The sequence below is a fragment of the Pezoporus flaviventris genome, unplaced genomic scaffold, assembly GCF_033815535.1.
Source record: "Pezoporus flaviventris isolate CSIRO_AGI_PZ_B2104156 unplaced genomic scaffold, CSIRO_AGI_Pfla_v1 ptg000015l, whole genome shotgun sequence".
Taxonomy (NCBI): Eukaryota; Metazoa; Chordata; class Aves; order Psittaciformes; family Psittacidae; genus Pezoporus; species Pezoporus flaviventris.
In genome coordinates this window covers 9,496,906-9,523,671 of record NW_026892563.1, presented here as the reverse complement: position 1 = coordinate 9,523,671, position 26,766 = coordinate 9,496,906, and the positions used below count along the sequence as shown (strand labels likewise).

The window sequence follows — 26,766 nt, the reverse complement described above, 5'->3', positions numbered from 1 at the left end:
ACTGCTCAGGAAGGAAAAGTTGCCAGCACTATGGAAAGTAAGTACAGAAATAAGCGATCCAGTGCAAAATCATACTGTTCAAGGCTGGGCTTTTATTTAAGGCAAAATATAATCACAGCTTTAAGATTCATAATATGGATATACACAGAGGTTGTTCTGCCACTATGAAGCTTACTATTATCACGGCTGTTAAAAAGCTATAAAATCTAGTTTCTATAATAATTTGCAATACAAAACTAATACAATAAACACATTCAAAAGATCACAGTGTTTAAAACATCAGAAGAGCAGGGGTCCTGGTTTTAAACAATAAGGTGCATTTCTAAGAATCAAATCTTGATTCTAAGGGTCTGTATCATATTATGGCTGTGAATGGCTATTACACTGAGAAACCAATCTAAGGTGCAGCATATACTCAAGAAATGAACACCACATGTTGGAATATATTGAATAATCAAATGTGTCACCGGCACAAGCTAAGCGTGAAATAATGCTATTTAAGTTCCCTGTACTTTTTGTTGGTATTGGCATTCATGTATATTGGGGAAAATGGGTATGAAACTGCTATCAAATAGGGCTCCGCATATGCAAACACCTGTGCTTTCCTCTTACTAGATGAACAACCCTTACTAATTCCATGGGACTCATGTAAAGTTTGTAGGCTTAGGGGCCAGAACGATGCAGTTTTGCCCCTATTTCACACCCGTGGAAGGACCTATCCTTGCATGCCTGAAATCAAGTGAAGATTCACCACTGGCATCAGCAGGTGGCATATCAGGCCCTTAAATGGGCACAGGAGGCCAAATCAGCGTTGAAAGCAGACTACTGTTACAGGAAAACTTTTGTGTGTGGTCATGGTAATGAAGACGGAAGCAGAGTTAAATTTGTGGTCATACAGCTTTTTCTTCTATAGGAAGTAAAAATAAATTCTTGAATAGGATTCGTTTTCATTATGGGATATAATTGATGTCAGGACTTCTATGTAAAATTTTCTGGGGAGTATGCATGTGCTCATGCAGTGCTGTTGCTGAATATCACTCTATTATAATTTTTATTCAAATACCATTATACCACTAGGCAGAATGGGTTTTAATTAGTTTTCTGTCATTCTAGTTGGTATTGCTGTACTTGAACTAAATGCCTTCACTATCTCTTTTGAGTCATGCAATGAATGAAGTCAAGGGAATTTCTTGTAAGTATTAAAAATAAATATGGATTTATGTATTTTCAAGCAGATTGCTATTTATAAATTGACTTTTTTTCTGAGCATGATGTAAATATTTTAAATACACATGGTACAGGACCAGCAGTGACATCAGTGACAGGACTAATTAGTCAGGAGGTTTAGTAACTCACAGGCCTAGGTCAAGAAATTGGTGCATGTTGGCTTCTTGGGATCTATTTTTTTAAACTGCCTAAACATCAGTAGAGTACATCACTTTCATTAAATGACTGGAGTAGGCAGTAGGTTCAGCTACAGGCAACTCCTTCACAGGCAGACTCTTTTCAGCATATGATGACTTTGCAATAATGGCAATGAAGTGCTGTTCAAGGCAGCAAAAAAACCTGTGCAGTGCACCCTGTAGCACTGTCTGTGCAATGAAGTGAACTGTGCTCTTCTCTTGGAAAATTCCTATTCACATCCCTAAATTGCTGTATTGGTTTTTTGGGCCCTGAGCATTTTTTGCTTATGGCTTTGAAGTATGTTCCCTCAGTAGTGCAATTTTTGGTCATTCTCTTATTTCTTTTCCATTTAGCTTTCTGCTTACTTCTTAGTCCAGGACATTTATATAAACTGAAAACCTTTCATAGAGCAATCTACGCTGTGCTCTTCGCCAGCAATTGCTCATCAGTGTAGTTCTTCATGGGAAGATTACTCTTTAAAACCTACAGGGAAATTCTTATTCTGATATACTAATCTTCATACAGATTAGAATATGCACTCCTGCCAGTGCATATTCAAGGTATGTAGATTACCGCACCTAAGATTTACCTATCAGACCTCAGAGATGCACTCTGTCCATGGATCTTACAGGTTTGAGTAACAAGGATATATTCTCAAAATGCATGCATATGCTAAAATAGGTCATTGTTTGCATAAACCATGCAATATGTTGGCAGATGCTATAACTCTATATGCAGATAACAATGTAAAAATAAAAATTTGACTGCTTATGAAAGTATCCATTTGCACATATTGCACCTGTATGTTTCTCAATATGTCAGATACCTACATTTCATTGTTTTTTTTCCACAGTATTTGAAAAATACTAATCAGTATTCTTATCATACTTTCTACATGTCCATACAATTATTATTAGAACATTAAAGTGGCATTACTTAATTTCACAGAGCGGCAAAAAGGGTAACCACTTTACTTGCATTCATTTGTGCATATTTCCCAGAACTATTTAAATGTGTATTTTGGGATGTGTAGCCATTCCACTTGGTTTTGACGGTTTTCATACAACTGAGATACTAGAGAACTGAGCATGTTCCTTGGAAAGTCTATGTTGTATTTAATGATGTAAAACATCAGTAGCAGTTGCTAGATAATATAATGTTTTTTTTTCCTTGGCAAGTGGGAAATGGCAGAGCCAGTGAGAAGAGACCACCTGGGAGTGTAAAATAATGTAATGCAAGTAAGTGGAACATCCCTCAAGCAAAATTAATCAATCTTATTATCAACAACAAAAGACCTGGGCTGCTGCTTCAGCCTTCTGAAGTTATTCATAGGTTGAGAAATAAAGGCAGGGAAACTGAAGGAAACAATAATGCAAACAAAGCAGAAATTGAAAGCAGTGGCACAAAATGAATATGTTATTATACTGAGAAGTTGTAAGTAGCAGGAAAAAATTAAGATATATTTGTTAGAACTGTACTGTTGATGAAACTTATTGCGTCTGGCTCCATAAATCCTGAAATCACTAAATCTGGACATTACAGATCTAGTTTCCCTCAAAACTATTCCATGACAGTAATCTATGGATGACCTACCAAAAATCATGAATAGTATGTAGCTCCACAAACTGATTTGTAGTCTACAGCTTTACTCACAAACGGCACCACACAAACACAGGTACGCCACAAATAAGCACCAATACCCACAGAATGCATACTCATTGCATTAACAGCACAGAAATACTAGTATATCACTTAAATTCCTATTGCCTGCACTTAATAAACTAAACACAGTCAAGAAACTGATGTGCAAATGTGATGTAGGAACTTGTGTTTTACACTTCGAAAGAGGCTTCTCGAGTTTCCGGTAATGCAGCCTTTTGTCACAGCACCATGGCAGAATCTGTACAGAAATACACTTTTTCAGTCTGTCAGGGCCCAAATCGGGAGCAGGAGGAGAGAGCATCCTGCTGACAATGTCTAATAAAGGTTGATCGATTTCTCAAAGCAGTAAAGGGGGAACACAAAGGACCTGATGTTTTTTCATTGCACTGAAAAGTGCTGATGGCTCTGCTCAGGTTACTTTCCTGTCAATGTCTTAAAGGTTGCAATAGCATGTATGTTACAGCATACATACTATACAAAGGAAGAAAAGCAGGTAGACAATTAAGAGGACGAAGAGGGTGGAAAAAAACTTGCTCATTTAATGACTGGCATTTTCAGAAGAGCCCTGGGGTATGTTTACGCTGTGTTCAGCAGCTGTGGCTACAGCATGTCTAGTAGCCACCTTAACCCAGCTAGGTCAGGTGAGAAAAGCCATGAAGCTCAAACTGCCATGTCTGATGAAACAGATGAATAATTATGTTCCAAGATTTTTACAAGTTGTATCCCATGAGACTTTATGTTACTGTAACTGATCTTAATTATCAGTAAACAAAGTTTGCATGCTGCCCTTGATGAAGTCAGTGCTGAAGTTGCATGACTTACAGATGTGTTTAGGACCTAAATTTTGAAAACTGGGTGGTTGCATGGGTTTTCTCATTGCTGAATGGCCTGACTCTTACCCAGGTAACTATTTTCTTTCTCAAATGAAGCCAAGCACATAGCTTCATATACGAAGCATGGTTGCAGGTACAGAAGATTTGTTTGGTGTGTGCTGTTGGAACACAACACAGAGCAGATTATAGTCTCATCTGAATGTAAATCAGAAGGAATATTTTCTACAAAGAGACACAGAGGGGAAACCACTTAGAAAACTGACACTGAGTTTTTAATGTATATTTCCTACCATTTATGAAGAATTACATTAAAAGACAAACGGAAACATGGCCATTGGAAGTTAAGCATAATAAAATTGAGTGATTTCATGTACTGTTATTATGGTAAATTTTAACATATATGTGGTATATGTTACAGTATCAGCATTAATGACTTGGTCAAGATCTAAGTTACTGTGCTGATTTATTGTGCTCTAGGTTTACTGAGGTTTTGGCAAAGATTTTCTTCAAGCATCTCCTGAGAAATAACTAACTGGAAACAATTAAATGTCGTGGCCCACTGATAATTAAAAAGTAGGCACTGAGTACAAAATCAAAAGGTCATGATTACTGTTCTGATAATGTAGATTCTGTTAAGGCTTAATTCTGCGGTTGGCTGTGTTTTTTGAGGGTGTACTTATCGAAATGCTAGATGTTTTTGTTTTATGTTTGTATCTCTAAATAAAAGGATTGGCAATATATGCAGATTGCAACAGCTTGAGTTTAGATCATGGCAAAAGCTAGTTCTCTGTTTTACAATAAGATAGGATACGGTTACAGTAGCTATTGAAAAGCTATAGCACAAATATTGTTTGTTACATGTTTTAACTGAGTGACATTACCCCCCAGTAAAAATTGAGACTGAAAAGCTATTTAGCACAGGGGAAAAGTGGATAGGCCCAGTTTTACCTTCCTTAAACGTTTTTTTTAAAACGATTCCAGTTATGAAATATATGAGACACATGCATTACAGGAAGCAACTAGATAAAAATCCTAATGGATTTACAATCTCCACTACTGACAATTGACTTTGATCTAACAGGAGCACTTCAGCATGGCTGGGCAGAGCATGTGCACATCTCCATTGACTTTTTGATTTAGCCTCACATGTATACCTCCCTGTGAAATTGTCGGGTTTTGGGTAGCTGCTGTACTTGTTGCTGGGGCTGGTGTAGCTCCTATGTGTACACATATCGCTGCTCAGAGTAACAAAGTGACATTAATGGCTTGCTAAGAAGACCTTTTATCCCACAAATAAGTAAACACATAGCAACTCTACACTGAATTTTAACATTTCCATTCACCAAAAAAATCCCTAAATTCTTGACAAACTGATACTGAGCTGCATTGCTTTATTCACTAATGAAATATGGTTACTTCTTTGACTTACTAATTAGAGCTGCACAGTGCAAGACAAAATAGAAGTTGTAATCTGCAGCTCATAATAATGCAAGACATCTCATTAAAATACGTGGCAAGATTAGGAATGAGATTACTCTGTTAAAATGTGGAAGGATTGTCAGACCTGGCTCCAACGTACAGCCTGATCAAGGACTACCAAAATTAAATGGGAACTTTATCCACTAGCGGTTAAAAATAAAAGAATTGTAATATCCTCCAGCTGAGAATGCAGGAAGAGAGACTGCATTGTTTGGCAGTGCATGCATGATAAATTTTTCACCCTAATTCCACTTTTCGACATCCTGGTCTTCCCAATCTGTCTTTAAAGGTAATTGCATTACATTAGTCCCATAAAAATAAATAAATATTAAATATATTTTAAATACAGATATTGATTTTATAGGTTTTAGTACAAATCTATGTGTTTTCTTTAGTTTTCAAGTACCATGTCATATATATAATACATATAAAACAGCATATAATTGCAACTTTAAGTGCTAGTGCAACTAGTATTGAGCAACCCGTTTATTTCTATAGCTGCAGATTATCTGGGCATACACATTATTTTGTTAACCAGGAAAAGAATAAAATTTGAAATTTATTATTGGGGGGGGTTTAAGATCAGTATGCCACCCAAGGTTTGCATTCAGTTTGCAGGGATTGTAATGAACAATGCATCAGGGAAAACAAATTTTCCATTCTCTAAAATATGTGTGTTATTGATCAGGAATGCCGCTGTAAGTACGTAATTTTTAAAGGAAGTTTTTTGTACCACTGAACAATACTTATCTAGTAATGTTGTACCATGAAGAGAGCATCTGCCTGCTCTATCTTTGCTATAGAACTTTTCAATCCAAGTCTTTTCAATGCTCCATTCATCTTCCCTGTGACAGGGAAAGTATTGACAAGAAGTGACACAGTTACAGTGAATCAGTTAGGAGACCAGCTCCTCATGATGACTGAGCTCTGCAAGGAAGGGTCACATTAAGTTCTCATTTACACACATGAAACCCCACTAGCTGAAATGAACCTGTGAAACTGCAGGCTAAATATATAGCTATCTACATAAACATCATTATACGCACATGAAGACAAAAGAGCTCCAGGATACAGGTATTTCTAATACATGTTACTAGAACTAGTAGATGTGGTTTAGGTAAAAAATCCCAGATTTTGCCCTTGTGCAGTGTAGTGACATGTCTGTGACACCCTCTCCAATAAGTGCATTGCTGCATGAAGTTTTTTGCAAGTCTCTTTTTAAAACCTACTGGATGCATCACTGCTTCTTCTTTGCATATCCCTGTAATTCTATCTTGCCTTTTTTTTTTTTTTTTTTAAACCCAGTGTAACCACCAAGTTAAGAATTTGAGAATGCCCCTTTCTCTCTCACTTGAGTAATTAGATTTTGCTTCTTACTACAGTGAAATATCTACCACATCAGATTCAGTCACTTCCCCCCCCCCCCCTTTTTGTTTTCACTATCCTATTTTTTTTTGACCACACACTTCCCTCCCAAAGCCCCAGTGTAGTTTCTTTCACCTGACTCTCAGCTATGTTAAGGCTAGCATTAGTGGTACCACTGGCTTGTTCTGTAAATAGCCTGTCTTGACAAATAAGTGAAACTGCAGGTGTCCTCTCCCATCCCCACGAGGATGTGGCCCTCGAGAATGTTGCTCTCTAGACAAAGACACTGAAGAGAGGAAACTCGGCTTGGTTGGGTTGCAGCAAGTCAGTCAGGAAACACACAGTTCCTGAGAAACCTTCATACAGACTATATACACTTTCTAATGCCCGGGAACCAGCCTTAAATTCTTCTGTAAATAAGAATTCTGCAAACCTAGGAGAAAAAGAAAAAAAGAAAAGGTTTGTTATTATTTTATGTCCCTCTAAGTCTACTTACTTGTTGCTTGAATGCATCATTTTAATAACATTCAATGATTAAAAAAAATAGAATGTTTGTTATTTAATCTTACCTGCAAATTTTAAACTATCCAATTTCCACATTAAACAGATCTAGAAGAGACAAACCTTTTCAATCTGTATGTGTGCTGTGCTTAAGAGCTATAAGCTTTTTCTGATTTCTGTAAGATATCCTTAAACACACTTGTAAATAACTTTTATCTCAATTGTTATTTCAGCAGGATGCAAGCAGTGTTTCACATTGAGGCACCAAATTCTGTAATGCTGAAATAACTACACAAATAAGATGTTCTCACTTCAAAGCAGACGGCTGAAAATAAATCACCCTAATGACTACACAACTTCCCCTCATTAGTCTATGCTGTCAGTAACAAACATTGAATACTGTAAGTTGCAGAAAGACAATTAAAGATAATTGCAGTACTGTGACAATTTTCAGTGGACCATACTTGCTTGCATCAGGACAAAATGGAATTAGCCCCACTAGCTAAGCTGAACAGCACAATGTCAAACTGGCTATGGGAATGATAAATTCAAAAACTGTAAAGTAACAGCAAAGCAGTTCTTATACTTGTTTTCCATTACTTTCCATGAGTAATAAGGGATAGTGTTAAATGTTCTGAAAATCATAAAAAATTACATTTTGCTCTCCTCCTGGACACAGGTACACAGCTTGGCTGCTTTCTGACCTCATGTCAGAATGAGACCTGGATGCAAACCACTGCTACCTATCTACCCCAGTTCCCTTCAAAGGAGCACAGGCTCTCAGGAAGGGAGGGAGGGAACCCCAGCAGAACCTGATGCTTCTCCTGCAGCAGGCAGCCTGGAGGCAGGACTGCAGGGCCCTCTGCAGAGTGTGCCTGCCCCACAGCTCGTAAGTAGAATTGAACCTGAGGCTTAAACATTCAGGTTACATCTAGGGGTGGTGATCAAAGTCTCTGCACAGCTTTATAAATGTTCCTGAAACTTTGCAGTATTACCCTGAATCCAGAAAGGTTGGAATTCTAACCTTTGTGCCCTGTATATGTATTTTGAGTTTCCAGTGAGCCTATAGAGCAGCAGGAACACATAAGCACTACCAGCCACTCCATGACATATTCCAGGTCCCTTCTTCAACAGGCCTTTCTGCCAAGTTAGCTCTCCACAGCGGATACAAGTGTCCAGATATTGAGGCTTCTTGGAAACCAGGTAAGCTTTGGCAAACAGGTATGCAATGCCTAGGAAAATAGCAGTGAGATTGTCTTTTGTAACAAGTAGGCCAAGAGCTTTGTAGAACACATAAGAAAATAAAGATTAATACACTTAAAAACTGCAGTCTCATGCTCTGCACTTGTCAGTGTTACATATCTATTTGCTACATATGGAGGGGAGAGTATCTGGTATGCTAAAAAGCATATAAGCGTATGTTAAGATGTACTTATCCACCCCATGTGACACAACCATCTTCAGTCTTTTCAATGCATTACTGAATTTCAGGGTTTACTCTAACATTCCCAGTCTTGTAACAATTTAGAACAGTAGTTATATTTTTGCCTTTAATACAGTAAACTCTTAGTGCTATCTTCTATTGGTTTCAAATCTCCATACACCTCACCTGCTTACACTGACACAAGGATGGGCAAGATAATTTCCTACATTGGTAACAGATAATTTTTTATCAAATGAGAAAAAGAACCTTTTTTTGTTTTGTTTTTTTTTTTAAAGTGGAGCCATGCTGCTTTATTCTATTTATAAATAGTTATACATACTAACTTCTGTTAAAAAAAAAAACCCAAAACAAAGCACCAACCAACCAAACAACCTGGCTTATTTTTAGAGGGGATTTGAATAAATTAACTATAATTTTTAACAGAGCACTGCACAGCTCAGTTCATGGTAACCTTCAAAGAATGCATATGACACATAACCAAATCAAGCGCCTGAGGAAATGTTTAGAACAGCTTACTTGTGGTCTGAATATAATATACACTGAAGTAGCTGAAAAGTGGTCTTGTAAGCTACATGTGTATTATTACCCAAAACTAGTGATGTGATACAGGATCTTCTGGGGAAGAATTATACTGATTCATGCATTTGCATGTCTCCAAATGTCCCCTAAAGTAACTTCTTTATGTGCTTTAGGATTTTGTCTCTTTGGGCAAGTCTCACTGCATACATCTCCACTAACAGCTAAACCCAAGTCAAAAGCTACTCTTAAGATGCTGAAACAAAGATGGCATCTTCCTTGCAGCCTCCACCACTAGGCCAGCCATCCTGCAGAAGTAAATTTTTTCCTTTTAAAAGTAAAAAAGGTTTGTTAAACAAAAGCTGGCTTTACTTCATTAGAGTGTGGGAGCAAGAAGTTTGTTCCTTAACCATGACAGCAAAAAGATAAAGCATCAGCAGAAAGCACATTTAGGGGATGTTAATTATAACGTACTTTTTGTAATTTAAATAGAACACCTTTAAAAGTAATGTATCAGTATTCACGGATGTTCTTTAATAAAAGTAAGGTTTTTTGTAACCTTGCAGGTTCATATTACCAAGCCAACATGTCCAGTTAGCAATAAAATTTTGCCTAGGGGTAAAAAGGCTATTTCAATATATAGCATTACTTATCAAAATTGCTAAGGTATAGGATTAGATTCTGAACTGACAGACATAAGCCTTACCTCATGAACCCAAACTAAGGATTGATTCTCTTTATCTCTGAGAAGGATTTTTATATGGGTAACCTTGGGAAAAAAAGGCTTTTTTGCTAGTACAAACTCCCCTTCACATTAAAATACTTTGGTCAAATTTATGTCTTATCCATGTAGTAAGTGCAGCTTAAACTTTGATTCTGATGAGGGGGGAAAAGCTATTCTGAAGGCCTTCCCAGAACTCACTGATGTGTCTATATCAATGTTCTTTTGCACGCTATTTCTGTGCCTACCCATACGCTGTCTTTTGACTCAGCTGAACCAGTCTTTGAGATCTGATAATGAAAGGGAGGAAGAGCAGAAAAAACACAGTTCAGGATCACCAGAATTCTTTCAGCTGTGATCACCTATGCTTTTAAGGCAGCAAATACACTTATTTTCCCAGCTGCTTCAGCAATAACTGAAAAACTCTTAACCGGAGAAAAGGCCTGAATATTTTCCCTGCATATCATAAAACATCAAAATTGGTCAAATTTAACCAGGACTATCTTTTATATGGAATCACCTAACATTGAAAAACAATGTGATTAGCATTTGGCTATTCATAGCATCAATGGGAAATGAACCTGGAGCTCCATGACACCAGTGCACAAGCTCATTCTCCCGCTCGATTGTCTCTCCCAGCTCAGGAGGCCAGTTGCTATTCTGTTCTTGGTCCATAAGAAAATCAACGCTCTGCCACACAAGTTCCTGATCTGCTGGCTGCAGGTACTCATAATAGGAAAGTAACATCTGAAGGATTGATGAAAGCCCATGAGCTGCACCTGTAAAGAATAGAAACAGTCAAATTAGAGGGTACGTTTAGATCCTACCTCCACCTCACAGCAACCTTCCCTTGGGACTGATATCCTTGTCAAGTGCATGGCTCTTTCATCTTCTTTATGTCTATTACAGTAGTGCTTGGAATAAAAGCTTTCTAAGTGCAAGACACTTTGTTACTCCTTTCATTTCCAGTTTCCCTACCTATGCAAAAATAGGTACAATTTTTTTTTGCTCTCACTCTCATATTTAAAGAAGAGATTCAGAGCAGCCCTGTGGAGAAAGACTTGGGGGTGCTGGTCAAAGAGAAAATGAACATTAGCAGGCAGTGTGCACTTGCAGCTCAGAAAGCCAACCATATCCTGGCCTGCATCAAAAGGAGCATGACCAGCAGGTCGAAGGAGGTGATCCTGCCCCTCTACTCTGCTGTCATGAGACCTCACTTGGAGTATTGTGTACAGTTCTGGTGTCCTCAACATAAAAAGGACATGGAACTGTTGGAACAAGTCCAGAGGAGGGCCACGAGGATGATCAGGGGACTGGAGCACCTCCCGTATGAAGACAGGCTGAGAAAGTTGAGGCTGTTCAGCCTGGAGAAGGCTGTGTGGAGACCTCCTAGCAGCCTTCCAGTATCTGAAAGTGGCCTATAGGGATGCTGGGGAGGGACTCTTCATCAGGGACTGTAGTGACAGGACAAGGGGTAACGGGTTAAAACTTAAACAGGGGAAGTTTAGATTGGATATAAGGAGGAAATTCTTTCCTGTTATGGTGGTGAGGCACTGGAATGGGTTGCCCAGGGAGGTTGTGAATGCTCCATCCCTGGCAGCGTTCAAGGCCAGGTTGGATGAAGCCTTGGGTGAGACGGTTTAGTGTGAGGTGTCCCTGCCCATGGCAGGGGGGCTGGAACTAGATGATCTTAATGTCCTTTCCAACCCTAACTATTCTATGATTCTATATGACTGAAACTCCATGTGCAAAGATAAATTGAACCTAAACTGAATACTATTTCAAGATATTATTCTTCTTGACAAACTACTGAATCTATACCATTATTTTGAAGTCTTTGTTGAACCCAAACTGATACTGGACCGTAAATGGTATTCCCAGTTGCTGACAGACAGTATCAGTCAGCTAAAACATAAATTTCAGTGCAAGAATTGTCTGCCAGGTCTGTGGAGCAGCACCACTCTGACTTCTCCCCTACCAGAGAACTCACTAAGATCTCAAATCAATCTTACACTTTCTGCAGTGGGATATTGTGCCTTGAGGACCCCACTAGGGATCTGCTCAGTGATCTTTCACCACTGCTTCAGATGAGCTCCAACTAAGCTGCCTGGGATGGGTAGGAGCTGATCATAACCTTGAGTTCCACTACTACAGCCAAAAATGCTCTGCAAGTCCCCGCTTGGCAACAAGAGCTTACAAATAACATCACAGAATCATACCCTGAAAGCTCTCTCTGGTAACCTTCTGTACACAGGCATGGTCACCACACCTCTCACGGCCTCCGTCCGACAAGGGCATATTTACCCTTAAAATAAGCTGCTGCCTGCTGCTCCCCTGGTGTGGCATAGGTATCCCAGCCTTCTCCAGTGCTAGCCAGCATCAGTACTTACTTCCAGCTCCTTAGTCCCAGTTAGCAGTTTTAGGAGTTTAGATGGCCCCAAATCCGGAAAAATCCCATACTGTATGTTTGACATATTTCTGAAACGTCGACTGGCTCAGCATCTATGCACAGCATCAGTTTCAAAGTACACTGTGTGTTTTACTCACCAAGGTACTCTGTTCCATAGTATGAATACATGAGTGGGAATGGTTTCCGCTTCTTCACTGCATACTGCTTTCCCGATTCTAGTATGGCCAGGCAAATTGATTTTATTTGTGCTGGGGTCAGTACCTGAACAGAAAGATCAAACCAAACATCAAGTCCATTATAATAATTTTATTTTTAGACATTTTTTAGGACTCTGCTTTTTTGCTGGTTCACAAGACAAGGTACTGCCTTTAATCTTATAAGCATGCCATAATGTGTATCATTATTAAGAGTTTCTTACCTTAAACAGTAAATTTACATAATGTTTCTTAAAAATAGAGTTTCATCCTGTCTCAGGAAAGCGAATGCCACACCTTTAGCTGTATAGAGGAGGTGAAAAGAGGCTCACTAAGAGCTCCTGCCTTGCCTTCCCAGAGATCCATCAGTCTGATGGAAGCTGGCAACAAGCAGCAGGCAAGCTACAGAACAACAATCTCCAGAGTGGAAAAGAGACCTAGAGAAGTAACTGCTACAGGCATATAGGAACAGATTTTTCTGCAGACAGAAAAGAGAATGCAAGGAAGAGGGTACTAAATTTTACTGAAAATCACGACTACCTATGTGGGTTTAGAAACATCTTAGTAGAACAATCAGGCCTTCTTATTTCAAGAAAATGCTCAGAAAAATGAAGTGCAAGACAGGTTTCTATGAAGGCAGGCTAACTAGGTTTCTAAGACTTTATTATCATGAACAGGTCAACACGGACTTTAAGTCATTTCTTAGGACTTTAATGCAGTCCTAAGAAATGACTAATGCCTTACTCTTAGTGGTGTCAAATGTAAGTAAGACTTGCAAATAGTATATTTCACCAGAAAAGAACTTTTCCAAGTTACTGACCTAAAGAATTCAGACAGGAATTGGTTTTACAGGGTTTAATTACAGCTTTAATTATATGCAATTCACTACAGTCACTGGCAATTTCCTCTGTGTCAACCACATCTGAACATTACTGACCAATACCTAGGTCATTTAAATCATTTAGCTGAAGTAGGGTTTTGGCTTTAGGCGAAAGCCTGTATGGCAGCTGTACTTTGCAAAAATATATTTCAACTTTTGAAAAGAGAACTGAGAAAGGAAAAAAGCAAAATGAAGCAGAAGAAAAAAAAAATATGTAGAAATAGGCTTGACAAGATAAATAGTAATCCTAAAACTAACTGGAATATCAAGGTAATGTATTTAAAATGTTTCTGAAAACATTTGGTTTTGCTGTAATTTGTGTTATAATAAGATTTGCAATTACTTCTTCAAGTTTAAATGATTCTGTTAGCATTAAGTATGGAGTCAACATCTGTTATAAACCATATTGTCTCATTTGGCATGTAAAAGATGCTATGGATAATTAGTATCACTTAGAACTTGACTGAAAACTAATGGCTGAAAAATCTTGTTTGTCTATCTTACTTTCCTCCCTGTTAACAAGACATTTTATTACAGCTGCTTCAAATGCCTATGATATTTGTATAACCTGGAGAACAGCCTACTTCTGATCTTGATTACTGATCTTTAATGTTACTGCAGTAGAAGTAAATAAGCCTTTAACATCTGGAGACTTCACTCATTTCCAGTAATTTTTAAATGAATATTTTCAGCTTCAATGAATTTAAAGAAAGAATTTAATTCCTAAGCAAATGAGAGCGGAGACACAATGAGAGGCGGTGCATTCTCTCCAGAGCTCTTATTCTACCACCTTGCAGCCTAGAATCTAATCCTGCAAATTCTGTACTTTGTAAAAGGTTTAGTAAGGTAACCCTTTGAAAATAAATGTGAATGATAAGATCTCCTAGCTGTAATTCTGGAAGGCAAAGGCACACTGTTTAGAAAAATCTTAGTCACTTCAGTTACTTAAAAAATGAACTGTCTTTCAATACCGTGTTTTGTGAAGCTTATTTTTATGTTCAGGGCATTTAGTTTTTAAATTCAGTTAAGGCTATTTTAAAATGCTGATTGTGTATTTTAAATGGATTTAAACTTCTACTCAAATCCAGCCTTGTACAATAAAGAAGTATCAGCTACCAAGAAATTAATTGTTCACCATTTTTTAATATAAAGTAAGTGTAAAGAGTCAAACACTTAATCGCTATGATTACTCAAGTACATACATAGTATACCTTTCTGGCTGGCATAATGAAATACGCTAACAAATATCACCTTTTTTTCAGAATGCAAAGAAAGCCCACATGCTAAGCCAGACAAAAATTGATATTTAAAATCATTATTAGAATGGATGATAGAAACAAACCTACTCTGACCCACTTCCACATTACCAAAGAAAATGGAAAAGAAAGTAATCTGTGTATCCTGAAAGTAACTTTCTTCCTGGCCACTTGGATGGACCTGAATGCTTAAGGCAGGTAGGAGATGTGTCCTAACTAATAACTTAATGCAAAAATTTTTGTGCTGACTCCAGCTATCTCTTGCCAACTGCTTCAATCCACAGTCACTGTAGGGCTGCTGCCTGTCTTCTACAAAAATATGGAGCATTTGTATTTGCTTCTTATTCTAGGAAATGGTTGGCTGGAACAGAAACCCTCACTTACTGTCATTATTAGTGGCCTCCCAAAGGTTGATTGATCAGAAATCATACTTAAGATCCCCACTGGCTTGCTACACTGTATTTCAACCAATTCTGTGTTAAAATCCCCTCCGATTTTTCACCTTGCCAAGAAATAACATCTCTGGCTAGTTTCTGTATGCTACCTCAGAGTATCTTTAAGAAAGCAGCTAAAAGCTTATAGAATCATAGAATAGTTAGGGTTGGAAAGGACCTTAAGATCATGTAGTTCCAACCCCTCTGCCATGGGCAGGGACACCTTAAGCTAAATCATATCACCCAAGGCCTCGTCCAACCTGGTCTTGAACACTGCCAGGGATGGAGCATTCACAACCTCCCTGGGCAACCTATTCCAGTGCCTCACCACCCTAACAGGAAGGAATTTCCTTCTTATATCCAACCTAAACTTCCCCTGTTCAAGTTTAAACCCGTTACCCCTTGTCCTGTCACTACAGTTCCTAATGAAGAGTCCCTCTCCAGCATCCCTATAGGTCCCCTTCAGATACTGGAAGGCTGCTAGGAGGTCTCCACACAGCCTTCTCCAGGCTGAACAGCCTCAACTTTCTCAGCCTGTCTTCATACGGGAGGTGCTCCAGTCCCCTGATCATCCTCGTGGCCCTTCTCTGGACTTGTTCCATCAGTTCCATGTCCTTTTTATGTTGAGGACACCAAACTGCACACAATACTCCAGGTGAGGTCTCACAAGAGCAAACTAAAGGGGCAGGATCACCTCCTTCGACCTGCTGGTCATGCTCCTTTTGATGCAGGCCAGGATACGGTTGGCTTTCTGGGCTGCAAGCGCACACTGCCAGCTCATGTTCAAAACCATGCCCAAACCAACAAGAATAGAATACAGTAATCATAACTACAGCTGGTTTGACAAAGTTCATTTTCATTTTACTGCAATAGCAATGCCTCTTTGCCCCTGTGAATTATTGAAACAATATGTTTAATTAGGGACAGCAAAGAAACAGAGTGATCATGCCAAAGGCTTTAAAAGGATCACAAATTGGTATCACATCGTCTAGTGAACACTGTCAGATGCTTTGATGAAGGATAAAGCCAAAATGAGAATATGCTACCCAGAAATAATTTCATGCTTGAGATAGCTATATATATATATACTTTTTTTTTTTTTTAAATTTCTTGAACATCATTTAATATGAGCTGGCTACACAGTAGGTAAAATTATTCTTTATCATGTCAGTACTGACACTAAGAGATATAGTGCTGATGGTTTAATATTTCAGCTCTTTTTGTATTTTAAAGACACCACAACCTGTCCTATCGCATTAGAAGTGTTCATTAGTCTCCTCACTAGATCAAGGGTTGCAATGCGTGCATTCCTCATTTCCCCTGCAATTTCCGTATCAGTTCAGCAGCACTTTAATGCTTAGTATTTGTACTACTGCCTGTGCCTAGAAGCCCTACTTACAGTTAAAAAGCCACTGTGTTTCCAAAGTCTCTCCATTTTTCTCTTGTGCTACTGCAGTCAATACGCCTTCTCTCATTAAGGCACTCCACAAATCTGTGAGTTACTTAAGGCAGGTACTTTATTCAGTAAATCCCTGTAAAAAGTCAGGAAAGAAGTGCCATGTCTACAGCAATCACAGAACATCATCCTGTTGTTAGCAGTCTTACTCAACCTTTAGATTGTTAGAAGTAAATAATTTCACATCTCCTTTTGATGTCCTGAGATCTTGTAATATATCGGTTATGACAGTGCTATGCCCTAGATACGTTTTTAGAACTTTAGACAGAAATCTTGACCCTGAGTACTACACTGAAAGGAGCAGGACAAGCTCTTCTTTGCTGTCAATTACCGTAAAATTGTCAGCACTTCATCATTCCTCTGAATGTCTGCTACAAGCCCCTTGCTTATAATTTGCCTTAGGAAAACCACTGCTACATAGAACTACATATTGTACTGAGTATATTTGAGGACTGTAAGCTCTTAATTCTTTTAGAAGATTTGTATATATTTTCTTAGAGCTCTTTCCTGTATGTAACAGAAGGCATAACTGAATGCCACGTATCATTATCTTTTTATTGATGCACCAGTACTTTAACATTATTGGGGGAAAAAACTCCCTCTGTGCATGGGAAAAAAAAAAAAAAGTATCTAACAAACACATAAAACCTCTCTGCCACACTTCAAAAAAGCCATTTACATGAATTTGACCATACACTTTCTCTGATGCTGCAGAAAGTGTCAAAGTAAGCTGTCAAAGTTGGTAAGTCTACAATAACCTAACAGCAGCTTTGCCATTAGTCTCCTATGCTGGAAGCCCAGCAGAGGGAGCTTGTGTATTAGTTACAATACTCAAAAGTGCTGTAAGAAAAGATACACAATTCTGTGTTCAGCAGGACAGCTGACTCAAGCAAAGATGCTGGAGCCAACTTGGTAATTCAGTGACACCTTACTGCACTGAGTGATACTTAAAGTTCACTCCTTAAACTTGATTTTTTTTTCTTTTCTTTTCTACCAAAGATGGGACTGAAATTGTTCAGGGACTTTTCTGTGCAGTCATGGACAGGTTTTTTTCCCTTTCAGATGATGCTAACGCTTGAAGCCATGGAAGACTAGCATGTACAGAGGGTTCTGCCTCCCCGTAGACTTATTCCAGTTTGATCGATGTACCTCTCCTGCAGCACACTGGGAAAACCAACTCCATGTGCACAGCTGTCTGCTTTCCTTACAAGCAGTGCTACGTTCACCCTTCTTTAAAAGTAAAAAATAAATATTTTTCTTAAATCTCCTGAAAAGTTTGTTCAAGGAATCAGATTAGTTCCTGGAGTACTACTGACATTGTTGCTAATTCAGTATGTTCCGTGCTGTAACAGCACTATTAATAGTACTTTCTAGAGAGCATACTTTTCCAAATTTCCCATATTAACACAACTACATGGCAATGTGTGTAGACTCAGCACAACTACTAATATGATTGTGCCAGTTCACTGGAAAATGGTACCGGACTGCAATCTTGAGTAAAACAGATTTCCCTATACATCCCATTGTTATTGCTTCTTTTTAACATGTAAATTTGGGGGGTTTTGAGGCTTGCTCTTTCTTTGCCTCAGCAACATGGAAACAGCAATGTCAGTCCTGTCCTGTTACTGGTAAAGAAGACAGTACAGCACTTTGTTTATTGCTAAGAGAGAACAAAATTTCCACAGGTCTCACTTGCCAGGACTGTGTAGCATTAAATCCATCAAATTCTGCTGTTAAACCTGTCCTTGAGAAGGAGAAACTTTCAAACACTGCTGCAAATTAAGTGTAGCAGAAATGGTGCAGCACAACTGTTACTGTAGCTAGGAGGCTGCCTGAGAACAGCTGGTGCTGTTACACAGTTGGTCAAACACAATGAGCATCTCCATTCTGACTCAAACACTGGAGAGTTTGAAGAAAAAACAGCAATTGGCCTTTCTTCAAGTCCCCCATTCTGGGCCAATGAAGAGAGAGGAAAAACATTAGGTTCTCCAGTTACACCCAGGCCCCAACATCTTTTCAGTTGCACTGGGTTTGATTGGATACAGATACCCAGTTCTAATATAGTGGCTGTCCTAGGTCTTAGGAAGGAAACAAGAGGTCCCCATTACACTCTTTACCTGAAGAAAGTAAGGAAGCACAACCCCTTGCTCTCTGCTGCTAGAAAACTGAAGCAGGAAGAATGTCAAGGAACAGATCTAAGAGCAGAGCAGTTCAGATAACCAACATGACTGAAGAGGTATCAGCCTGCCTATTGAGAGCTTAGGTGCTGGTCAACCTCAAAGACAGCAGGGAATCCCTCAGGAGGATGAGTCCCATCACAGAAGAATTGAGGTACCCAGGGATGCATTCCTGTGTTACGCTTTCAAATGGCAGCTGTCTGCACCCCAGCTGCATGTTTTCTTCTGCCTATTAGAGTTAGGGTTACCGCAGAAAGCCAACAATTTAATTTCAAACATCTCTCCCTAGAATTGCACCCAAATTCAAGAGCATGAATTGAAAAACATGTTTAAAAATAGCAAAAATATAACACTTGCAAATTAACTGAGAAACAAACCCAACACTGCTTGGAGAGGCTTTTTTCTACATTACAGAATTCAACTCCAGCTTTTTTCAACAAATGAGAAAGATTCTTCTTTCCTTTATTATTATTATTATTATTATTATTATTCACCAGCTGTATAATGCATGGCTGAGCCATTCTGGGGGCACAGAGCCTGGGAAGTGGCCAAAATGGATGCATCAGTGATCAACTTTCTGCAATCCAAATCCCTGTTTGAAGCTCCTGTGTGTCAAACCACGCATACACCAGACATTGGAGCAGTTTATGACAGCTGAAAATGAGTCAGAGATTAGTGCTGCATGGATACTGTTTTTCTTCCATCTACACTCCCCACACGAGTAGGTGGAAGATTATTCATGTAAAAACTTCATCAGTGGGAAATCCTTCTACTCTGTTTAGTCTCAGTCAGAAAGTACATCAGTACAAAAGTGCCGTCGTTAGCTTATGCCAAAACTGCAGTGCAGAGCTGTCATCTCCTGGTGGGAGATCTATCCTTCTGCACTCCAAATACATGTCCCTGACAATTCTGCATTACAATGATAAACATCTTCCAAGCTGAACACCTTGCACTCTTGTTTGGGTAACAGGCAACCCAGTGTGTTGTATCTGTACTACCCCAGGATCCCATTCCATTCTTTACACTGGTAAGCATGGAACATCTGCTCTGCCCCTGTGTTCTGGATCAGCCCACTTCCCCTTAACAGCAGGTCTGCTGGTTCACTGGAACTGAATTCATGTTCTCATCTGTTCCAGAGACATATCTGGTTGTAGCAAAGCTGCCCTGTTGTTATAACCGGTTTATGTATGCAACTAATGGAGAGTCATAAGAAGTATTATCCATTCTTCCAGCTCCTGAGCAGCAGGAATCAGGGTTTATGAAACAGACTTTGCACAATATAAAAACTATGTAACAAGGTGAGTCTCCCCATACTCTGCAGTAGCCATGTCTTTAGTCTGAACTCAAAAAATCATGCAAGTCCCCTTCAATTGGGCACCACCATTTGCTACCAGGAACTTAGGCAGACTGCTCCTTGGAAAAATGCATTTACTAGTGTTTGTATGTGTCTGCAGGTCAACATGAAATGGTCAGAACTTGATCTTGAGTCAGTCAGTAAAGGCTAATACTTTTCACAGGGAGGCTGACCTAGGCTTAGAGTTCTACAAATGCAAATGGCAACTGTATATAGCAACTGAACAAAGTTGATAACCCATGTTTTAAGATGTCCTGAAGATCTTAGAAAGAACCGGGCACTTCTATTCCTTCATTCCTTTACTTCCTCTAGAAACAAGAACATTCAGCACCTGACAGGGCACTGATCTAATAAATTGTAATGTGTTTACTTCTGGACCTCTTAAGATTATGAATTACATTGCTGCCACGTTCATGAAGACATAGTTAATTTTAAAGGTGTCATTAAACACAGAAGTGAAATCAGGCACTGAAATACACTGTTGCAAGGGGTAAGAGGAAATGAAGACATCACTGGTTCATCTCCAAAATTTAAGCTCTGAGAAACTTAGTCTAGTTTTGTGTGGAAAAATGTTAATACCTGTAAAGTTTCTTTAAACTGATGTTTAGTTAAGAAAGACAAAGAGACAAGAGCACCATGTATCACTTCATGCACCTGAGTTAACGAAACTTCACTGCTGTAGTGCTCTCTCCCGGTAGAGACTATGCTGGCTAAATACCTTCATTATTCCTTGTCTGGGCTGGGAAAGACCAGCTGGGTGCTACACTGCAAAAGGTACCACAAAACAGAGATGGGTTGGTGTAACTGACCCTATGAGAGAGGGAAAAGGGGTAAAGAGAGGGGAAGAGAGATAAAAGAGTGAAATTGTTCCTGGGCCCTGTAGGCCGTGTTAACTAGCTGCGTCTGAAGAGGATGGTCTACATTTCAGTGGTCTACATAATGGTCTACTACTTCAGTGTAGTGCTGACCTAGGGAAAACAGCAGGCTGGATGTAGCACATTTGGATGAGTAAATGTTTTTCTGCCCCACCCTTCTGCACAGAACCTGTATGGTCACAAAACTTTTTATCTCTTTCCAGCTTGTCAATACAGTTTTCATGTTGCAATTGTACATAACTGTAAAGCTTCCATTGTTTAAACAACATTAATTATCTTGTTCATTTGAGATCACAAAAAAAGATGAATAGTTTTATTACACTGAAAGCAACTATGCAATACAGTAAATAAGAAGTATAGGATAGGGATAGAGAAAGATTGATTTCTAGTTCCTTGAGAATATCTCTAAAGATGTTCATAGTTCAATTCATCTTAAGTGATAACCATCATCTTAATTACTCAGAATGATGGAAAAGGAAAAGAGCCAGTTCAGTTTCATGCAGTATTTACATTTTTTAATTTGTTGATGTCATTTTACCTATTAGATCATCCATATGGCTCTTAATGTCAAAGTCCTCGCTGAACTGAATGGGTCCTGAACTTGGAGGGATGTTACTCCTGGCAAATGTGAAATAAGAAATGCTGAAAATTTTACCAGTTGGCATAGTATCTAACATAGATCTAAAAATAATTCAATGATCCCCAGAAATGGAGCCTAATAATTCACTTAGTAAATAGGGTTTCTATGGCATGTAATTATTCATATAAATTGTTGTTAGTCGATGTCTTACCAATAACACCATGTGGCTGGCTCGCAGTTGAGGCCAATAATGATTTTGTCTGAGGTAGCCTTTAAAGATTGAGAACACAGGAGTAAGGCCTTCTTGCTGACCTTGCTTGCAGACGCAGAGTAGAAAAACCTAAGAGCTGAGCAAACATCTAATTCTTCAAGGATTGATCCTACTTGCATTTTAGTCAGTTTGGAGGGAAGTGACAAGCAGATGCATTCTCATTCATTGCTCTACACCAATGTGGAATGCACGACTTACATATAATAAAAACATTTGGGTTCTTTCATCATTTTTTTACAATTCAAGGCTGTGTATGTTCTATGCCTGCATTGAATAGAACTGCATGTATAAGCAGTAGTTCTCCCTGTAACCCCTCAAAGAATTTTGCTTCATGTCAACAAATATTCTCAAGGAGATTGTTTCCTATGATGAGCTGGGCAATACACTGTGTTCCACATCTAAATGAAAAAGGATTAATAATTTCAGTTGAGGTACGAGACACCACTCCCCTGAAGCCAGGATTCCAAGTAATGGTTTATATTTTGTGTTGAGGCAGAGCTTTACACTCTTCCTGTAAAGTTTCTTTCCTACTGCAAATACGTTGTTTGAAGGGCTAAAAACCTAGCAATAAAATGAAAGACCGCAGTTTATACCTCCACCATCAAATTGTACTGAACAGAACTATCTGATCTCACTCGATATTCAGTTTAACAGGAATACATTTGCCTTTCAAGCTGTTATGCTAGGTCATGGTTCGCAGATGCAGCTGTGATTGTAGGACATGGGTCAAATTTCCACTGTTTTCCAGGATGATATTTTTTTCTGTCAGGACTACAGGACTGGGCAGGTCTCCAGGTATGTTCTCTCGTCATCAAAATAAAACAAATCAACCAACCACAATAACATACAAAAAATCAAGCAGAAACAGGTGGTGTAGAAACAAGTAAGACATTCTCCTGAGAAATGAAGATAAAAAGACTACTACATTTATTTTCTGGACAGGAGGTAATTAACCACAGAAAGTTGTTTTACCTTGTTATGTAAGAACAAAACGATAGCTTATGAAAAATAGCAAGCTTAAAGACAAAATATCTCTCTGCTCACCCAAGACTCAAGTAAGCTAGGGAATTTATTTCTGCACAATGAGTCCATTCTCACTGTGGAATTCTAACAAACCAATTGAACCTCTCTATAAATAAGATGACATTTATTTTCTTTTTAAGATTTTAGGTTAACTGCCAGAAGTGCCCCAACACTCCAACTAAATTAAATTACAATTCTTCAGAGCCTGTGATCTTTAAATAAATATTATCACCTTCCAACTTATCAAAACTCACAACTGAAGAACATTTATTCCTGACAGATGTTGCAAGTCCAAGCCATACAACCAGCTCCCAGAACTCAGCCCATCAATTCTGGAAGAAAGATAAGCCCTTGTGCTTCAGAGCATAAAGCCATTCCCTTAAAAATGCAGGTTAGGCAAGCTACAGACAGCCCATTTCAAAACTGCCTTCCACAGACATTTGTGCAGCTACTTTGAGTCATCTAGTACTGGTACAAGATATTAAACCAGATGGAGTATCAGAAACAAATCCTGAAGAAGAAAAATTTGTTTGTATACTGCTGCCTCCTGACTGCAAGCAAATGCAAGCAGTCAACTGGTTGGACAAATTTGAAAACTGTTATTCAAAGCTGTTCTGCTGTTAAGTGTGTCTCTGCCACACAGGAACAGTTTCTTTCCATGCTTACACTCTGGGTGACAAAGAAACAGAGTGACTTTGGAGGCCAGAGTTTGGAGCACTTCCCTCCAGGCCCTGCTCTGCTGAACAGAATTTGAGTATTTTATATAAGTAATTTCAATCACAGCTGCATTAAGAGACTTGCTCTAGCCATCAGGACAGGCAGCTTAAAAGCATCAGCTTAAATTCTTGCACCGTGTCAGAAAGAGGAGGGTTGTGAATTTGAATTACCAGGTTAGTGATGAAATCTCAAGGTTATTGAATATAAAAAGGAGGAGAGTATGACCCCCACTTGGCCTGTAATTTTCTTCGAGCCCAATTTGGTCTTAAAACCTGTACAGGTGATGAGAGGTGAACACGTTCTGGCCTTGCTAATGGGAAAAGACAGGATGCTTAGTTCACTTTTACTCCATAGCAAACCAGACCCTGCCTGGGGTTCTGTGAGAAGCGCACCTCCAGCAAACTGGGAGAGACCAGCTAAGTGGGGCATGCTCCCCAGCTGTAGCTTTAGAGACTCTTCTGGAGGAGGGAAAGATGAGCTATGAAGTGAAAAATGTGAGCAAGCTGCTACTACTGTGGGAAGGCAACTAGAAGGAGTTGCACAAACACCATGGATAAAAAAGAGTACTGTAAATCTGTATCAGAGCTCCAGGGGCAGCAAGTCATACAGCTGTTGGCTCATCAATTTTGGTGTACCTTATGAGCCCCACAATGCAGCACTCTCAGGATTTGCATGCTTATCATAAGATGCCTACAAGACTTCAAGGGCATAAACTAGGTGCCTTAGGCATTTAGGTATACCCAAAATTAGTCACCAGCAGGGAAAAGCTTTGACTGCAAAGCTTTCAGGTCTTGGCATACAGAGTGGTTTTTAGGCAATGGAAAGGCCTGAAGAATCACAGAAAATGAATCTGTAGTATCTCTGTTGGGTGCTACAGCTGTGTAGGCAGTCTAAAATTTCATTGACCTTCTGGATGCCATCTTGTGTTAACCTCTATCAGGACTGGTTATGACTTTTCATTTATATTAGCTGTTCATTCCCATGCAAGATGAATACAAAGAAATGTAATGCTAATTTACATTAAAGTAAGTGTAGAACTTGTGTTCATGTTATATCCAGATGTACAAGCAGTGATGCAGCATATGTGCAGATGAAATGCTAACACTCATGTGAACTGAGTACGCAAGTAACTCAGGCCCTGTCGTGTTCAGCTTACTTGAATCTGTTTCTTCCTAGCATATAGGATAAGTATAGATAATGCTCCCCAGGCACATGGGCTTGTACTGCTAAAAATAAACCTTGTTTTAGTTCATTTTTTAATCTCTTGAGCTGTTTTCATACTTTTCCTCTGTCTGTGCATGGTATTTGGCACTTGTCTCGGTTTAAAAGCCAAACCAATTCTTATCCAGTGAGCTGCCTCTTCTGGATCACTAAAGGAGATAATAAATAAGGCTGGTTTCTAAATCAGTCCTTTATTAGAAGTTACTATTAGCTTTGCTTGTGGTCTTTCAGCCAATTCCAAATCCACGATGTCCCCATCCAAGCCAGCATGAATTACGTTTTCAAGGAAGATTATCTTCAATGCTGCATCAAAAGCCCCATTCAAATGTAAACAGGATATTGGCTATTGCTCTTTCATCAGCTGTTAATTTCATAATTCTGTTATTTGCAACAACTGATCTTGCTTGTCTAGCAAGATTTCTTTGTTCTTCTAGGTCATGCTGCTTTATATGCATAGTTCTATTATGCAGATATTTATGAGTCATGTGACATCTAGAAATATGTCTAAATATTTGCTGCTGAGGAACAACGTGGCGACCTGTGAAATTAGTTAAATGAGGTAAATGACACAACAGCATCATTCACAGGCTAACAGAAGCATAAATTAGTCACTTTAAAGTAGCACCAGCACCGCTTTCAAGTAAAGGTAATTCTGGAGAACTCTACGCTGGCATTATGCCACTTTTACTTTGTGTGATGACCTGCAATTTGTGCCACGCCAATAAGCCACTGAACAGAAATATTAACTTAAGCTACAAGAAGAATGCTGACAACATAATGCAGGAAACCCAGATGAAGGTGATTGAGTCCTCTGAGTCATCTGACTTTTATCCTACTCTTAGACTGTGGTAGCAGTCTGAAGTAGCAAAATCCTGATGATCTGTAGATGGCTCCTGGATCCTCCCAGGCACATTGACAAAGACAGTTCTGAAGCAAAAAACAGTAACAAAAGAGTTTCCAGTGGCACACAGCGCCATTAACAAAGCCTGGCAATATGCCCACAACTCCAAATACAATTCAAGTTGTACTTCAGACACACACAGTCACTTATAATTTGATACTGCCACATTTCAGGAGCAGAGTAAGAGTCATAGGATTAATTTGAGGAAATGTGGGATACTGTGGTCTTCCAAATGTAGCTTACTTGGTAAGTAATGGGATCACCATCTGTGCTTTTCTCCTGGTTAAAAGATTGCCAGTCAGTACTATATTGCAATTAGGAACGTGTTATCAATCTTCCCTTTGAGCTACTTTTTCTCAATTGTGACCACGTATAAAGCACGCTTTGGGAAAAAGAGACTGCTGTGCCAGAAGGTGCAGTCCAGATTACTCTGGAAAAGTTCAAACCTAACACAAAAAGAAGCAAGAGGAGTAAGAGCCATGAGCCAAATCATACCACCATCAACAATAATCAACATTAACTTCACCTAGGCATTAACCTGCATTTGAAGATCTTAAAGTCCTGTATAATTAACTAAAAGGAATTACTATTACCCCATGCTACAAACTACATTGTGTTGTTCCTGCCCTGGAAGCACTCAATGCCATGCTTCTCTTTTGTTGCATTTGTCATTTTACATGATTCTTCTCTGCAGCCCTACAGGAAGAACTGCGCAAAGTGAGACAGAAGGGCCCAGCCAGCTGTTTCGGGACCTACAGATGACATAATCTGTTTTCCATGACAAGCTTATTATGTCAAACTACATGTACTTAAAAGCAGCTTTCAGAAAAAGGTTTCATCTTCTTCCCTGATGCCTTCTTGGCTCCTCACACATAACGTGTGTGGGAGGGAACTCCCCTCCTTCACTGGCAAGCATCAACCTGAGGTGTTTGATTAATATGAGCACTGAGGAAACAAACTTGCAGTAACTCAGGAGGGCAGGTACTTTTAGGGTACTTCTTCCGTTAGCTGTGTGGCATGCTCCACCTCTTACCATCATGTAGACATTTTCACTAACAGACACTCAATGCTGCAGGGGCGCAAGGCATCCAG

At 39.1% G+C, this 26,766-nt stretch overlaps 1 protein-coding gene across 1 annotated transcript in view; it reads right to left on the bottom strand.

Annotated features, from left to right (window-relative positions):
- Window positions 1-6,679: 6,679 nt before the first annotated feature.
- The window catches only part of LANCL3 (LanC like family member 3), a 32,075-nt gene continuing 11,988 nt past the window's right edge, over window positions 6,680-26,766 (bottom strand). The window contains exons 2-5 of the mRNA XM_061453365.1: window positions 12,473-12,596; window positions 10,507-10,704; window positions 8,269-8,476; window positions 6,680-7,176 (exon numbers count right to left, since the gene is read on the bottom strand). Coding sequence (XP_061309349.1) covers window positions 7,017-7,176; window positions 8,269-8,476; window positions 10,507-10,704; window positions 12,473-12,596 — 690 coding nt within the window. The 3' untranslated portion in view covers window positions 6,680-7,016. The remainder of the gene's footprint in view (window positions 7,177-8,268; window positions 8,477-10,506; window positions 10,705-12,472; window positions 12,597-26,766) is intronic.